This window comes from Xenopus laevis, chromosome 9_10S (assembly GCF_017654675.1).
Source record: "Xenopus laevis strain J_2021 chromosome 9_10S, Xenopus_laevis_v10.1, whole genome shotgun sequence".
Taxonomy (NCBI): domain Eukaryota; kingdom Metazoa; phylum Chordata; class Amphibia; order Anura; family Pipidae; genus Xenopus; species Xenopus laevis.
This window is the reverse complement of record NC_054388.1, coordinates 78,259,828-78,277,586: the sequence shown is the minus strand read 5'-3', so window position 1 is coordinate 78,277,586 and position 17,759 is coordinate 78,259,828. Positions and strand designations below refer to the sequence as shown.

Sequence of the window (17,759 nt, the reverse complement as noted above, 5' to 3'; positions counted from 1 at the left end):
GGTTTTGCTTTTGACTGGCAACAAGCCAAACTACTCAATTAATTTGAAGGAAATTAATTAAGAGGGCAATGGATGCAAGAAGCAGAAGGGGCAAGAGGCATATAGCCGTTAGTTACTGATTAATTGCATTATTCTCTTGAAAAGAATATAAAATCATGATTTAAACAACTCATAATCATGATAATATGTGACAGGACTGAATATATGTATATGAGTCTGTTAACTTTATCTGAAGGCCATTACTTTGTGTTACATTGTGCCTTACAAATGAAAAAAGAGTTGTTTTTTGCTCTCTTTTGGACCAGGGCTTACTCTCAGAAATCCTTCGGAAGGAAGAGGATCCCAGGACAGCATCACAGTCTCTTCTAGTAAACCTAAGAGCCATGCAGAACTTTCTGAACCTTCCGGAAGCAGAAAGAGACCGCATTTATCAGGATGAGAGGGAGAGAAGCATGAACCCAAATGTGAGCCTGTTGTCCACATCATCTAACAGCCCAAGTTCATCTAGGGTTCCACAGGTACTTTCATATCTAACCATTCTATCATTTCCATCATGTTGCTAAACTTATCTTTTGTCATTGCACTTTGCCATTGCACTTATGCCAATTGCTGATGCAATACGTTATAAACCCAACTCAGATAAGCAATTTCAGAGTGTATTCATTAAAGTGGACCTGTCACCCAGACACAAAAATCTGTATAATAGTCCTTTTCAAATTAAACATGAAATCCAATTTCTATTTTTTATTAAAGCATTCATAGCTGTTGTAAACTCATTTAAAAATCTCAGCTGTCAATCAAATATTGTCTGCCCCTCCTCTATGCCATGGGCATAGAGGCGGGGCAGACAATTACTTTCACTTTCCATTCAGCACTTCTTAGATGTCACTGCTCTCCGCACATTCCCCCGTTCTCTTTACCATTTAATTGTGTAGCCAGGGCATGGGGATGGACATCAGGTCTGCCATTCTGGTGCACAAACAAGATTCTGAGATGATACAAGGCTTGCCTTAATAACAGTGTGCACAAAATGGCTGCTGCCTGTTTGCTATCATTTTGAATTCCCAGACTGAAGGAAACAAGATTCAAATAATTTATATAGTGTAATTTCAGTTAATTTTGCTTGACTAATGTGATAAAATAGGATTTTTAATAATTTTTGTTGGGTGACGGGTCCCCTTTAAGATAAAAGTGAAAATGCTATTTTAAATGTGTCTGCTTAGTAAATTGTGCTGCACTCATCATTCTCATGAGAAGTTTTGAGGAGTGTTCAGCCACAAGTCTGGTTTGGCTTCCGAACACTTGCATAATTAACAGAGATATTACTGTATCCTTAACAACTGTGCAGTTACTTGCACAGAAAAACAAAACAAGGACCTGGCAGCTTTATCTGAGAACATATAATTTTTCATACCCCAATCATGCAAATCACTGAAGAAGAAAAACCCTCACAGAGTTACAGTACCATGGTCCGTGTACACAGACTCATTCAGGAGCTTCAGGAGCAATAGCCAACCCATAGCAACTATTCTGATCGGAGGTTCTTTCCTGGAAGTCTTTCCATGAGGCATTAAAATGAACCATGGCTATAGATGCAGTTATAGTTGAACTCATCAACCATATTGTGTAAAAAGGCTTGCTTAATATGGATGGATGTTAACATTTCTAAGGGTAGGCTGTTCAATTTAAAAGACCCATCCTAGATTCAACTTTATTGTTCCTTTGTTTTTACTTGTGAATGACTCCAGTATAATAGACATTAACTGTACTTACATGTGCGAAAGTTATGAAGCGTTTCCTTCAACCTCCACTGAATTTTAGCACATTAACATTTTTCTCTGCCATAGTCAGGCAAATGCTAAAGGTTAATGGCTCTGCATGTAGTGAAAGGTTTATTTTTATTTTTTTTTAAAAAAGTGTATCCTGGGCATAACAACTGAAATTTCAAAACATTTCAAACATCTATGTCCTGAAGCCAGAGCTCTAAATCCACTATCTGTATACCTCGGAACCCTGAACTTATATAGCCTCAAACAGGACTAAATATTTTCATCAGTTAATGGGAAACTTCTTTGCTTTCATATAATTAACCGAAAAAAAATGTTACAGCCTCTCTGCAATAGACACAAACAGAGGGCTTGTCAATAGCATTGTATAAAGAGGCAGATCATATTGTATCGCTCAGTTTTTTTTCTATTGCCCTTTATTTGTCAACTGTTGAAAAAAACTATTAAACTATTACTGCAGAATACAGAAAATAATAACAGTTAAAGAAAATTAAAGGTGCAAATCAGAGGCAACCTGGGGCCTTGGATGCAAAATGAATATATATATGTCTTTTCATTTCTGCTGATTTCCTAGGTGAAACTGGTTGTCCAACTAGTTAGCATAATGAGGATAATCATAGCCAGAGCTATGTGCTGAGATGACATACATACATACATGTTTAATAAAGGATGAGAGGGACATAAGGGAGTGCCTTAAATTGAGTAGTCATTTATTATTTAGAGATCTGTACCCATTTTCTCATTTTTTCTGGGAGAATTGGTTGCTGTGCTCAGGCCCTCATCCAGCAATGAGAATGAAAAAATTAGCTGTAAATGTTATGTATACTGTCATTGTGTACCTGGATATTAACACACTGTCTCCTGGAAGATCTGAGAACCCATTAATTCCCTCTAGAAGGAATTAAGAAGTAAATGCAGCATGGGAAAAATTTAGTCCGATCCAGTATTCCAAGGGGCCAAATGTTTGCTTTCTCTGGTCGTAGTTGACTAGACAAATAGCACCTTACTTTTGAATGGCTGCTGTCCTTTGTCTAACCAGAGCTTTTAAAATTAAGCCACACAAACTGTCTGAACTTTTCTTTGCTAGAAATTATTTTATTTTTATTACTTTAAAAAGTGTGAGCTTATGGATATATATATCTCTGTGTTTCTTGACACTTCCCCACATAATTATTGTAAGCACTGCTTGTCCGTTGCAGCTCTACACATACCCAGAGAAGAATTGCTCTTCCTGCCGTTCAATGTTGTTCGGCGGCCGTTATTCCCAATCACAATTAACCTTATTACAGCCATGGACAGGAAATGTCCCACTGTAGCTAATTCTCTTTGGCAGTGACCAAGCTGAATCCTGCACAGATGGTTCATCCAAACCATTTACCATTCTCTCTCTCTCCTCCAGATGAAAACCTCCAGCACTCCAACATCAGACATTCAGGTGAAAGTAGAAGGAGAAAGTTCCAATGTCAACATCACAGCTGCTGTTTATGATGAGATTCAGCAGGAGATGAAACGGGCTAAGGTGTCCCAAGCTCTTTTTGCCAAAGTAGCTGCTAATAAAAGTCAGGTGAGTTTGACTGTAAGGTATCTTTCTCTGACATCTGCTGCAAGTGCTGTTGTTTTTTGGTCTGCTAGTTATTTCAGGCTTAACAGATATATAGTTATATTATAATAATATATTATACAATTGCTTTGCCTTGTTTGTCCTGGATCTTATCAAAATGCCATCCAGATGTTGAATTATAACTCTCAGAATCCCTTCAGCAACTACTGGCAGTGTCAGCTTGTACTATGTAAAGGACAATAAAAGTAAAAATCACTGTAGGCTCCAAATCACTGTGAGACAACCCTCTTGCAGTATAGCCACCTTTTATGGAAAAAAATACCATCCTTGCTATATTTTCATTAGGGATGCACCGAATCCAGGATTCGGTTCGGGATTCGGCCAGGATTCGGCCTTTTTCAGCAGGATTCAGATTCGGCCGAATCCTTCTGCCCGGCCGAACCGAATCCGAACCCTAATTTGCATATGCAAATTAGGGGTGGGAGGTAAATCACGTGACTTTTTGTCAGAAAACAAGGAAGTAAAAAAATGTTTTCCCCTTCCCACCCCTAATTTGCATATGCAAATTAGGATTCGGATTCGGTTCGGTATTCGGCCGAATCTTTCACGAAGGATTCGGGGGTTCGGCCGAATCCAAAATAGTGGATTCGGTGCATCCCTAATTTTCATCCAGACCACTGGCATCAAGCGTCATTTTTACAGAGCAGGTGGCAATTCTACCCCTTGTTAGCACTAACTCCTAACCCACTTCCCTAGCCTGACACTACTCTTCTTTTCGCATTTCTGCAGAATGTTGAGCTACCTTTTGTTGAATGTTACCAATCATCCCCTGTTGTTCACTGTGTGTGCCCTTTAGAAGTACAGGACATCTTAAACCATGTAGTGCAGATTTGCCAAGCTTCATTTAAGATATGGGATGCCATGCCTTGGAAAAGGAAAGCAAAATGATATTGGCTGTACAGTCTGCAGAAAGTACCCCCAGACGAGTTTTTGCACAGGGTATGTGGTTAGAGTGCCATACAAATTAGTACACTCTAGTGAGTTTTACTTTTGCTGTCCTTAAAAACTTTAGTGTCACCGAACGTACAGCACAGGCATAAAATATCTGTATTTCCTGGTCTCCCTATATTATTTGCCACACCACATGTTTGCTGACCACACAGTGTGGCAAGATCATAGAGAGCTGCAGCTTAAAAGATTATTATATGCAACCATGCAATCTCCCAAAATGCACCTCATAATTTGTTGGGACATACCCATGGATTTTTGTCAGGTTTGTCCTAACTGGATCTGTTACAAGTCGCAAACATTCAGTAAAAATTTGTTTCTATTCAAGCAAGGGCAGCTTAGCAGAAATAGAATTTGCTTTTGGCCTGCATTTCAGCAAAATGGCATGTGTGATTTCATTTTTATGGTTTCAGACTAACTGGCTTCTGTTTTACATAACCCTCCTTTACAGAAAGCTATAATGTAATGAATATTTTAACACAGACATGGCTGCACCATTAACAAGTTCTCTGATTCTCCTGTGCAGCTTGATAGATTAAAGCTATGCCACCATTGTCATTCTCATTGCTGTTTGTAGTTGCCCTTTGACAAAGGTTAACTTTCCCAGCTGGCTGAGGTAACGGGCACATTGCATGCATATATGTGTTTATGCATGTTATAAGCAACATAGGAATATACCAGATATACTTTTACTAAATGTCAGAGAGCACACATGGACTGATTTATTCAAATTTATAAGTGCATTTCTCTATGCTTGCATGTTCCTCCTTTCTGTGAGAGTAGGAAAAAGTACAGATAAAACCATGGCATTTTATCTTGTGTAAAATAGCACTGTCTGTTTCACACATCGTAACTGCTCGAAGATATTTTATACATATTTGCCTTATGACATAATCAGAAAAAATGATTTTTTCAGCAAGCGGCTATTAGGGAACCTTAAACTGCCAAGAACAGCTAAACAATTATGTTCTCCCTTCCCCAGCTCTCTCACGGGGCTGTGTAATAGTTCCACTACTCACATAACCAGATAAGTCTGTCACGTGTCTGAAACAGGAAAGTAGTTTTTTTTTCTTTATAAACATGAAGTGAGTTTTCACTGTTTATAATGGTATTTACATCCATTTTTGTTGGCTTGGGTCAGAGAAGGATGTTGCTGGAATAACTGGCAAGTCCATGCTGGTGGTAATTCTAGGGTTCCCTATGGCACAGTTAGTGAGATTGCACATAATTCATAATGGGCACATTGTTATGTATAGACACAAATATCATTGTGAATAGAGTGAACACTCAATTTTGTGTTTATTTGTGTGCTTAGCAATTTTATTTGACTTTACATATTAGTTAATAGTAAATGCCATAACTTTAGCAGAAAATGTTTGCATGTATACTTCAGTTTAATTACAACTTCTGTATCCCCTTTTGTTTTATATTCTGGCTCTCCACCCATTTAGTTCTACTGAAATGCTTCTCATTTTTCCACGAAATGTATGCTATTATTGTTATATAATATATATATATTTATTATTGTATAAAATTATTAGTTCAAGGAGAGGTAAACGTTGGTGTTCTAGCTGTCGACTGCAAACTTTCTGCCTTCTCAGCTGGCAAGAGGATCCTGGGATTTGTAGTTTCATTGGAGAGCTGTAGCTTCGGTCTGTGCAAAATTCTGGCCATAAAAACAGAACATTTAATGTTCCAGCTGATGTTAATAGAATTCGGAGGATTTGCTACCCATGAGAACTATGCAGTCTGTGCACATGGTGATGAGAAACGTACACCTGATTGGTCATGGAATATGCCACCATAAATAATACATGCGCCTGTTTTGAATTATCACAGATAGTCCCATGCCTGTCTAATAAGGAAACTTTCACAGACACTTGGACAAAAAAAAACTCCTAACATCCCATTAGGGAGATATAAGTCATGCAGACGTTTCATGGGTTTTGCAGTTAATGACCAGCATTTTTGGGTGAGGTTACCATTATTGTGTGAGTTTAATAAGAGAAAATAAAGCTCACTTAAAGGAATCTTCTAAATAAGGTATTGAACACACGGATGCTGTTTATAGGGCTTAAGATGAATTATGTTAGAGGTATCTGAGCCAAGTGGTTTGATAATGAGAGCCAGACAACAAAGATACATTTATAAAGCCAGCCAAGCCTGAGACTTGCTCGGTGCTTTCAGGGTTCTCTTTGCATTAACATTTTTTTTTTATATTTTCAGAAATATCTTTTCTACACATTTCTTCTATACCAACCAGACTATACGCAGGAAACCAAACAGGCAATATGAAGTAGAACAGAATGCATTTTTAAGCATAAATCCAAAGAAAAAAAATCTCATCTCAGAATCTACAGTTAGTATATATATATATATATATATATATATATATATATATATATATATATATATATATATATATATTTATATATTTTTATATATATATGTGACTGTATAGATAGGTTTGTAGTGGTATGTGTGTATATACAGTATATATGTATATATATATCTAATAGAATACCTGCACGGTCAAGCTTAATTCATACAGTCTATTTGGAAAGAAATTCCAGGACCAGCACTACCCTTTGTGTAATTTTATTTCACACATCTCATACAATTCCGACGTTTCAGTCCTCTTTGGGACCTTTTTCAAGGAAAAGGTCCCATAGAGGACCGAAACGTCGGAGTTGTATGAGATGTGTGTGAAATAAAATTACACAAAGGGTAGTGCTGGTCCCAGAATTTCTTTCCAAATAGACTATATATATATATTTGAATGGGAGTTCTGGCTGTGAGATCCAGTATACTTCAACTCCAGCCTTGTTATCGAAGGTAGAATTCCCAGAAGGAGGCAGATGAAGGATGTTTTAGAACAGTGGATGAGAGGATTTCTTAGAGCAGTGGATTTTGCACTTTTTTGAAGTCCAATCTGAACAGCATGTGCAGACAGCTATTGACTTTAATGGCAAGAGACTGTGACTGTGCAGACAGGGTGGATTTGGTCATAAAAAATGGTTGATTTTGGTGCATCTAAATCTAAAAGTATTCCATGACAGGTGGATACCATTTAAGTCACTTACAGTGATTGCAAGATTCAGACCAGTATTAGTGTTTTCTCCTCTGTAGTTTTTCAACAGTAGAGAAACCATTGTGTGCTTTTAGCCTTTACGGGCATAATACTGGGTAGAAATAAAGTTTAGGTGCATACCATTATAGGGTTCTGGGTGGCTTGTAATAAAGGCCTGTTATAATCTGGAGTGAAGCAGATAGTCCACCAACACAAGCCACAAACATTATCTATTGGGAGCCACAGAAGTCACATGATTGAAGCACTCAATAAATGATACTACAGACGCAGGAGCCCAACTGTATTTTCATTTTTACTTAATGACATTGTTTTAATAATCCTGACATATTTGTCTTGCTGCAATATTGCACTAATCATTAATAGAGGCCGATGCATTGATAGAGAGACTTTTTCAACCTCCTCATACACAGGCCCCTTCAGTCCTCTACTTTGCCATGAAATGCATTGTAGCGAAAACCACCAGGCACCTACTAAAACTGTTAAATGAATCCTCTCAGAAATCCTCCTATATAACACATGGCAGAATATAATGAGGGCTGGAACTGTTAAATGGCCAAAGCTGCTAAATGCATAATGCTACTTGGCAAAACTACTGTGCATTTAACGGTTTTCCACTCTGTAATAAATGACATATGTGGAAAACGTGCAGTAAATGTGAAAAACGGCACAATTGGTTTTGCAAACGTGCCCTTGTTTTCCCTCTGTTCCCCCTTATGTGAGTATCAAAGTTGTGCAGAATGTAATGGACAGTTTTATGGGCCGCCTTAGCAAGAGCTGTGGGTCACAGACTTGGCATAGAAGTATTTGCCACAGACCAACAACTGCTTCCTTTAACTCCATGTAAAGTACCAGGACCAGCTACCAGTGAAAGTTTTGGCCTGCAAGAATCCTTTCATATGGTTGTACCCCTGCTTTCTGACATATTACCCCTCTCTGATGATTTCCTAATAGCCACAGTCAATTTCCTGAAGCAAACATAGGTTTCCTAGTCAAAGTACCTGTTTGAAACACACTCACATATTATTGCAGGATGAAAAGTAAATCTCATATGCGTCAAAACAAGATGCCCCTGTGTTGAAAATGAATGTTATGTATACCCAACTCATGTTGACTCAATAACTTTTTGAATTCCTGTAGCAGCAGAGGGACAATTATGAGTTAATATTGAATAACCTGTGTAAAGGTTACTGCATTCAGATACAACATACACAAGACATTATTTTGTATCTGTTTGGAATTCTTTTTAAAACAACAGTTGTGTGCCAGGTAAACGAGTGCATGTTTGCTTGATATACTATCATATGTCAATAGTTGCAATCCTGTCTAGTCAAATAATGCATTTGAAGGACCAGTAACATCAAAAAATGTAATTGTTTTAAAGTAATAAAAATATAATGCAGTGTTGCCCTGCACTGGTAAAACTGTTGGGGCCCATTTACTTAGCTCGAATGAAGGAGGCTACTTCGACCATCGAATGGGCTACTTCGACCTTTGACTTCGAATTGAATGATTCAAACTAAAAATCGTTTGACTATTCGACCATTCGATAGTCGAAGTACTGTCTCTTTAAGAAAAAAATTTACCCCCTAGTTCACCACCTAAAAGCTACCGAAGTCAATGTTAGCCTATGGAGAAGGTCCCCATAGGCTTTGGTAGCTTTTCTTGGTCAAACAAAAATCGATGGATTAAACAATTCAAAGGATTTAATCGATTTTTCGGTCGATCGAATAGCGCTAAATCCTTCGACTTTGATATTCGAAGTCGAAGGATTTAACTTCAACAGTCGAATATCGAGGGTTAATTAACCCTCGATATTCGACCTTATGTAAATTTGCCCCGTTGTGTTTGCTTCAGAAACAGAAACACTACTATTGTTTATATAAATAAGCTTCTGTGTAGCAATGGGGGCAACCATTCAAAGTAGAAAAGGCTCAGGTTACACAGCAGATAAGCTCTGTGGAACATAATGGTGTTATCTGTTATCCACTATTTATCCTGTGCCATATAGCCTTTTTTCAATTTCCACCATTGCTACTCAGCAGCTTGTTTATATGAACTATAGTAGTGTTTCTGAAGCAAACACATCTGTTTTACCAGTGCTGCGCAGCACTAGATGATATTTTCATTATTTAAAAACACTTTCATTTTTTTGGTGTTACTGTTACTTTAACGCATGTCGCAGTAGCATTTATACTACAGTAGTGCTTACCAAACTGTGGGTCTGACTATTCCGGGGGGACCTGGGGTTTGGACCAGTGACAGGAGGGCTATGTTAGGAGGAGATTTGGGAAAAAATACATATTCACTCTCTTACATACATGTTTAACCCAATGTGAAGGTCAGCTACGGTGAATGTTGTGGATTAAAACCTATTTGCTGTCCATTGGCTGGCTGAATGACTGATACATCCATGTTTTTTTTTTTTAATATCTCATGAGCTTGGTTCCCTGAATAAAGATTGGACCTACAAGGGGGGCTTGAATTGAATCATTTCAAATACCACTGCCCTACACTGAGACGTTGTGCTACTTCTTTTTCAGCATGTAATGACTTTTTATACTTAGGCCAGTAGAGTGTAGAAATCCCTTCAACATGAAATTTAAGCACCAACCTTTGCCAGCAGGTTGCTCCTCAAACAAAGGGATTACTAGTGCAGGAACAGATATGAAGGATGGGGAAATTTACATGTGCTTAACTTCCATCGAAGACAAAACAACCCAGCCCCCGTATAAGGGTACCATGTCACAGCTTTTCCATTTGATGTGTCATCTAGGAAATCTTTTAATTGGCCATTCCTGGGCTGGAAATACTATATAGATGTACATATAGCATAAACTGCTGTTTATATATTGCAGCTCATATACAGTAGTGTATAATGTGATATACATAGCATTCTGACATCACTTCATTCTTTGCCTGATGGGTCCAGGGAAGCTACAATCAACCGGCCAGTTAACAAGGTACCATGAACACTTCCTTTATGAACTCTTTAGAAGCGGCTCCTACATTCAGACTGCTTTGTAAAAGCTGTGTGAGAGTTGTCAGTGTATTGAAAGCCACAGTACTCAGAACACCCAACTGGACAGGCACAAAGGGATGAGAGTTTGGGAAGGTTAATCTTTTTTTTTTTACCTTTACTTTAAAGGATCCTGAATACATCTTTTTTTTTTTTTTTGCAAAATTAGACAAACATTTTGCAGTGATAAACCTTTTTCAAGGTGAGACATACCAAAGTGTCAAGTTGAAACACAGCTCATATGTTATGCCACAGAGGCAAAGTAAATATGTTTAACTTGACATATTTCACGTTCCTCTCTCTCTTATCTTGCTGTCACTTGCTAGTCTCCTTTTTAAGATCACACCAAGCAGATTTATGAGTTTCTGCATAGCTCTCAACCTGCTAATTCTTTTTAAGAGCTGAAGACTTATGGTATTTAAGAGGGTGAAACTAATGAAATCTATGAGGGTTGCTGATGTGTAACATCTGGGAATGGCAATTCTTTTATGAAGGTAACTAGATCTAATCGTGCTCCCCCCACCCCCAATCCCATGGCAAAATAAAACGAGATGCTAACCCCAAAAGCACAATGAGGGGGCTACAACAACTGCACAACTTTGAAAGTTGTCCCTGTGGCCCAGAATGCAATGGAGCTGTAACAACAGTGCAGAGCAATACCTTAATGCTCTCCATTTATTTTACCATGTAATATTAGGTTTGCAGTTGAGTGGGGGGAGCAATATGTAAGATGATCCATAGCATTTTGTTCAGGCCTCCTAGTACTATACAGTATGACTGCCCTGTCTTAGATGATGCAAACTTTGCGTGTACACTTTTTTGGTGCAGTGCCCCCTGTGCCTGCACTACCCCCAGGGATAATAACTACCATAACAGCCCACAATAGAACAAGTCATTGTTCTTTGCTGTCATGCTAAAGTACTCCCTGTAACTGCAGGAATGTGCTCTCTGTAGTAACTCTTGAAGACTTCTGAAGGATACCGGGAAAATATTGTTTAGCAACATAGTCAAACACACCAAGCATCACTTAACATCTAGCTATATGAAATGTAATCTTTGAAAGGTAACTCATAGTAATGGAATTTTCAAATCTGTTTTAATAGCATAAGCAGCTATGCAAAAACATATTCATTTAATAGTCATAAATACAGTTTATTGTATCCGTATACTGTATATTTATACAGCACAAAAAACTGCATATATCTCACCCAAGCATTCCCATTTGTCTGCTCTATCTCTTTTCATCCGTGAATCTCTCTGCCAGTCCATATGGCAGATTTATCACCCACCCAATTACCGTGCAAATTATTGCTAATATTAGCTCATGAAAATGTTTCTGCTCTGCGGGTTGGTTATTATTTATAAACATTGCACAAGCAACTGATACATGCATAAGCTAATTATTTTGGCATCTGGGTACCCTTGGAGCAATATGGCTGAAGCTGGGATTCATTCAGGACTTGCTGTGGTTAATATATGGTGGCAGGAGGTGTGTGTTGAGAAATCATTGGCTAAGTACATTTTCTTATCGGGGGGTCAAGATGGCAGGCCCCTACTGTTCATAACATAGTTGATTTCCCTGGTATTGCAATCCAGACATAGTCTTGTGCAGCTGTTTGGGAAGTATCGAGACCTGCATGTTCTGACAAGTAGATATCCTGTGCATGTAGCCATTAACCAACTGCCTGCTAGAGAGGTGAGTAAAATATATCCATGGTACTGGGTGCCAAGTAGGCTTAAAATAGAAAATGAAAATTATAATTTCAGTAAATGTGGCTTCAATAAATCTCTTGTACACCCATCTTTTCAGATGTACTGTTTAATGTGTACTAGTGCTGGCGGTGAAACGTGGAAATTTGCTGTAAATTCGTGTCTGGCAAATTTATTCGCCCATCACTATTTAGGTAAAGCTCCATGCTGAGATAAGAAAGAGGAACATACAGTATATTTAAGAATCCGAAACAAACACAGACACTGAAGTACAACTGGTTTTAAGATTTGACATGTTACGCAAAATATCATGTATGTCATGTCAAAACAATATCATATTATAATTAACCAGCTATCATGCAGCCTTTACAAAAGAGCGGGATGCAAAAGGCCTTAGTACGAAGGGCTAGACACAATGCAGAGGTGCTAAAGGGTGCAAAATTGTGATTCTTAAGGTGGTTATACACGGGCAGATTAAAGCTGCCGATATCGGTCCTTTAGACCAATGCGGCAGCTTATCTGCCTGTGTATGAGGGCTTCTGACGGGTCTTCCCGATTAATATCTGGCCACAATATCGATCAGGAAGGTTTAATTTTTAGGCGATCGACCTGTCAGAGCCCATTGCTCCTCTTGTATTCTGATCGGGCCGAACGTTCAGGATATAGCCCTGCCGTTGGTGGACATATTGGGGAAAGATCCACTCGTTTGGTGATGTCGCCAAACGAGTGGATCTTATAGTGTATTGCCAGCTTTAGATTCTTGTTTCATGTGCCGTATTTGTCTAATTGTATCTGCACTCTATGACTTGTGCCACTTTAATAATCCAGCAAAAGGAGCAGAGTACAATGCTGGCTGGTGCAAGAGTGTCATGCTGTAAGCAGATACACAGTCCAAAGAGTTGTGCCTTAAGGGTCCTAAGAGCAAATTAAGTGTAAGCCATGTCTTAAAACCTGTTATAAGTAGGAAATAAGTAACAAGCACCCTAGCACCTTGGCACTACTGACTTGCATGTTCAGCAAGGGCCATGTCAGGGGAACCTTTCAGCACTCCTGTATGCTAATAGTTCTGCCTGTGGGTTCTAGATGCAATTTTCATGGGGGGCTGGGTCATATTGCAAAATGATTGCCCCCTGTTTGTGAAGAGTGACCACACATTGTATCAGTACAGATGGCAGTGTGATCTGTGTAAGCAACTTTCTCAATTTACTTTACTTTACTTAACGCAAGAGACAGAGGTACCTTTCTTCTCTGCAGGAAAGTCCATACAGGGCTGGTTTTAGAGTACACCAGATAGGGCACTAGACTGTAAAAAATTTTATTTTTTCAGGTGGATACCACAGCTTAGAGCCCTAAAAATCTTAGTGCTGAAACATCAACCTGAGGATATTTTTTATGGTCTGATCCACCCCACGATGCACCCATTGTACCTGGGAAACTCTAGAAAATACAGGAAAGTTGACATGTCTGCTAGTGCTGTGCTTGGTTGGACTGTAATGGCACTTTGGGTGTGTTTTAATTGCTGCTGCAAGTGTAGGTGTAGGTGTGACATAGTGCTTGAGAACTGGTGCAGGTGGCCCTTGTTACATAAAACTATAAAATACCAAATTTGACTAGCATTTCTTTGGGCTAGTCAAGGGCCTTCCCATTGCAGTTATTAATAATGACCAACAACTTTAATAATAATTTGCATGGTAATTACCACACTGATAAACAGAAAGACATACACTTTATAGTAGCTGTAAAAGAGAAAATACATAAATAAATATAGTATACTGCATTCTGTATATAGCTATTTTAGACCTGATTGACAGAGATAGCATATTCCTTTGGTACAACAACAACTTTTTCGGTAGGATATTTTGTTACATACACTGAGCAAAACACTATATTCAATTATTTTTTGTATTACATTTCCCCATTAGTATTTAGAAGCAGTCTTTACCTTCCACCTATTCCATATTTCATTTTATGTCTCTGGCGGGTATACAGGTTAGTGCTTCTCTTAATATTTCTATCTATTCACAATCGTGGGAGTTGCTATACTGCTTTCCCCAGCAGAGGCAGAATTTTCCATAGAACAGAAAAGCTTTTTCTGCTCACTGTTGGTAATGATGTTTGCTGAAGTCTGAAAAAAGCTTAGTCAATAGGGAGCAATACAGTATATTGTAGTAGCCCCTAGTGATATAATTAAGTGCTTATATTAAAAAACACAGATTCCTTATTATTTTCTTTATCCTTAAGATGGAATGAAAGGAAGATTCAAACTATTTATAAAGTGGGCATGTCCCCTTTTAACTTCTGCATTATGATGTGCTTTAGCCTGCCCCTATGAAAAAATCCTGACAAAATCTCCCTTTCGTCCATTCTTTCTTCCACTTTATTGCAAGAATAGAACAGGTCTGTGCAAATGTGGCCTTTCTCTTGTAAAAACAAGGCAGTCTTGTGTTACAGATTACCCGATAAATCCCCAGTGCCTTCACAGTTCAGTGCCTACAGCTGCTACAGATGGGCAGGAGCTCATTCTCTCTCTCTGCTCTGTGCTTTGCAGCCGGCAGTTGAAGGAGAAAATGGAATGATCAGGTTATTAACATCGGGGCCATGAGGAAGACGAAGCACAATAAGAACAGCTGGTGTTTCTGCCTTGGCCGATATAGCGAAGATAATCAAATCTTGCATTCCCCCCTATTTATTTATGTTAAGGGAGAGAACACGGGAAAGTGGAGGAGAATGGGAGTAAGTGAGGGCATTAGAGGTTGAAGAGTTAATTGTCTTATATGCAATACACAGACTTTGATGCAATTTATTTGCTTCACTAAGTCAAAAATATGAAATGGAAACTTAATGGAGGGTGTTATGTGTGGTTTACCAATAAAAAAATCTTGAACACACACAGTTATTCCCTTTAACAAAAAAGAAATGGATAGTTGCCCATTTTTTTTAGCGACCATATGCTTTTGTTGCTAAACTTTATCCAAAGATACCTTATTATTGTCCCAAAACACCAGCATTCTCAGTCACCAACAATTTTTTCATCCAGTGTATTTCATCCTGCTATATTCCTCAACATGGCCCCCTCAAATTGTAGTCTTGTTTTTTGGAGAAAGATCGCAGATCCTCGGGTCCCTCAGATCCTAGGGCTCGTGTGATGGAGATCCTTTCCAGTCAGGAGGTACAGCCAGGGATCTACAGACCATGGAGTAGCATTGGGTGCATTCAGCAGGTGAATGTTCCAAGGGTCTTATACCCCTTTAGGTAATCAAAACACTATGGAACATAGTATTTGTACCTGGATAGAGAACTGGCTAAAAGATAGACTAGAAAGAGTGGTGGTAAATGGAACATTTTCTTTTTTTTTTTTTTTTACTTCAATAATTTTTTATTGTGTTTTACAAAACATAGGATACATAGTTAGCCTACAGCAGTAAAAATGGAAGTGACGGCCATTAAAATGGAACATTTTCTAATTGGACCAGTGTTGTTAGTGGAGTAACGCAGGGCTCTGTACTAGGTCCCTTGCTTTTCAACTTGTTTATTAATGATCTGGAGGTGGGCATTGAAAGTACTGTTTCTATTTTTGCAGATGATACTAAATTGTGCAGAACTATAGGTTCCATGCAGGATGCTGCCACTTTGCAGAGTGATTTGTCTAAACTGGAAAACTGGGCAGCAAACTGGAAAATGAGGTTCAATGTTGATAAATGCAGGTTATGCACTTTGGTAAAAATAATATAAATGCAAGTTATACACTAAATGGCAGTGTGTTGGGAGTTTCCTTAAATGAGAAGGATCTAGGGGTCTTTGTAGATAACACGTTGTCTAATTCTGGCAGTGTCATTCTGTGGCTACTAAAGCAAATAAAGTTCTGTCTTGCATAAAAAAGGGCATTAACTAATTAAGGGATGAAAACATATTTATGCCTCTTTATAGGTCCCTGGTAAGGCCTCATCTGGCGTATGCAGTTCAGTTTTGGACTCCAGTCCTTAAGAGGGATATAAATGAGCTGGAGAGAGTGCAGAGACTAAGTGCAACTAAATTGGTTAGAGGGACGGAAGACTTAAATTGTGAGGGTAGACTGTCAAGGTTGGGGTTGTTTTCTCTGGAAAAAAGGCGCTTGCGAGGGGACATGATTACACTTTACAAGTACATTAGAGGACATTATAGACAAATGGCAGGGGACCTTTTTACCCATAAAGTGGATCACCGTACCAGAGGCCACCCCTTTAGACTAGAAGAAAAGAACTTTCATTTGAAGCAACGTAGAGGGTTCTTCACAGTCAGGACAGTGAGGTTGTGGAATGCACTGCCGGGTGATGTTGTGATGGCTGATTCAGTTAATGCCTTTAAGAATGGCTTGGATGATTTTTTGGACAGACATAATATCAAAGACTATTGTGATACTAAGCTCTATAGTTAGTATAGGTATGGGTATATAGAATTTAATTAAAAGTAGGGAGGGGTGTATGTATGGATGCTGGGTTTTCATTTGGAGGGGTTGAACTTGATGGACTTTGTCTTTTTTCAACCCAATTTAACTACAGATGCAGCCACTTTGGTTTGTCTGTTTGACACAGAATAACTGATATCCCATTTATCTCATTTAACACAGAAAACTGCGTCACAACATCCCATCTAATTAAAGCATTCACCATTGTGAACAATGGTGCTTTGGTATGCTAATGAAAAGGTTAAATGCATTAAATGGGTTAAGATGACTTTAGATAACACAGTTTATTTAATTAACTCTGAGTCATGATGCATTTAACTCACAAATACAAGTGGCTTCATCTGTATGTAACTTCGGTGTCAATGTATTCTGGTTGGCTAACCAGATCCTTTAAAGTTTACAGTAGAATTATTTCCTATTGAAGCATTTTCATACAATTTTTTTTATAAATGCAATTAGAATCATAAAAAGGGTCTGTCATGTCCTTAAGCATGACCTCTGTTGCCACAGTCTAACAACACTTAGATCATAAAGATCCATGTAATGTCTTCATTGTTATTGATCTGTACACACAGAACCATTCCAACACCAATTCCAATACATTTTTTTATATGAATTGATCCTCCACCATAGGGTCAGAGGTAGTTGGAGCAACGCTTTTGGATTGGATCCAGACTCTGTAGACTATGTTTACAGAATGTGCAGTAATTATGATTCCTAGGTTCTCAAATTTGGTGACCAAGTTAAGAGCTAGATTTCCTGCGTGTGTCGCGGGGTTGCTTAGGGGGAACAGGACTGATTTCGATTTTTTTATGTGTAACCCACTTACAGAGTCAAACCTTTCAGTTACATCTAGCGCTGCTGTCAGTGAGGATCCAGAGTCTGCAAGGAAGAGTAGAACATTGTCTGCATATAATGCTACATTTTCCTATATCTGTCGTAGGAGTGACTCAGCCTTGTGGAGAGTGGCTCTATAGGCAGTGCAAATAGTAGTGGGGAGAGTGGGCTCTGTAGTTCAAAGGGGACTGATGGCACATTGTTGACCCAAACCCGTGCACTTGGTTTCTTGTATAAAAGCTGGACCCAAGATTACAGTGTCCTGTGAGATGCCTAGAGTTGTCAGGTTTGTGGATCTTCTGTGT

The 17,759-nt window shown here is 38.6% G+C and overlaps 1 protein-coding gene across 1 annotated transcript in view; it reads left to right on the top strand.

Annotated features, from left to right (window-relative positions):
* Window positions 1–17,759, top strand: part of satb2.S (SATB homeobox 2 S homeolog) — a 104,543-nt gene that overhangs the window by 63,567 nt on the left and 23,217 nt on the right. The window contains 2 exon segments of the mRNA NM_001280619.1: window positions 306–518; window positions 3,187–3,351. Coding sequence (NP_001267548.1) covers window positions 306–518; window positions 3,187–3,351 — 378 coding nt within the window.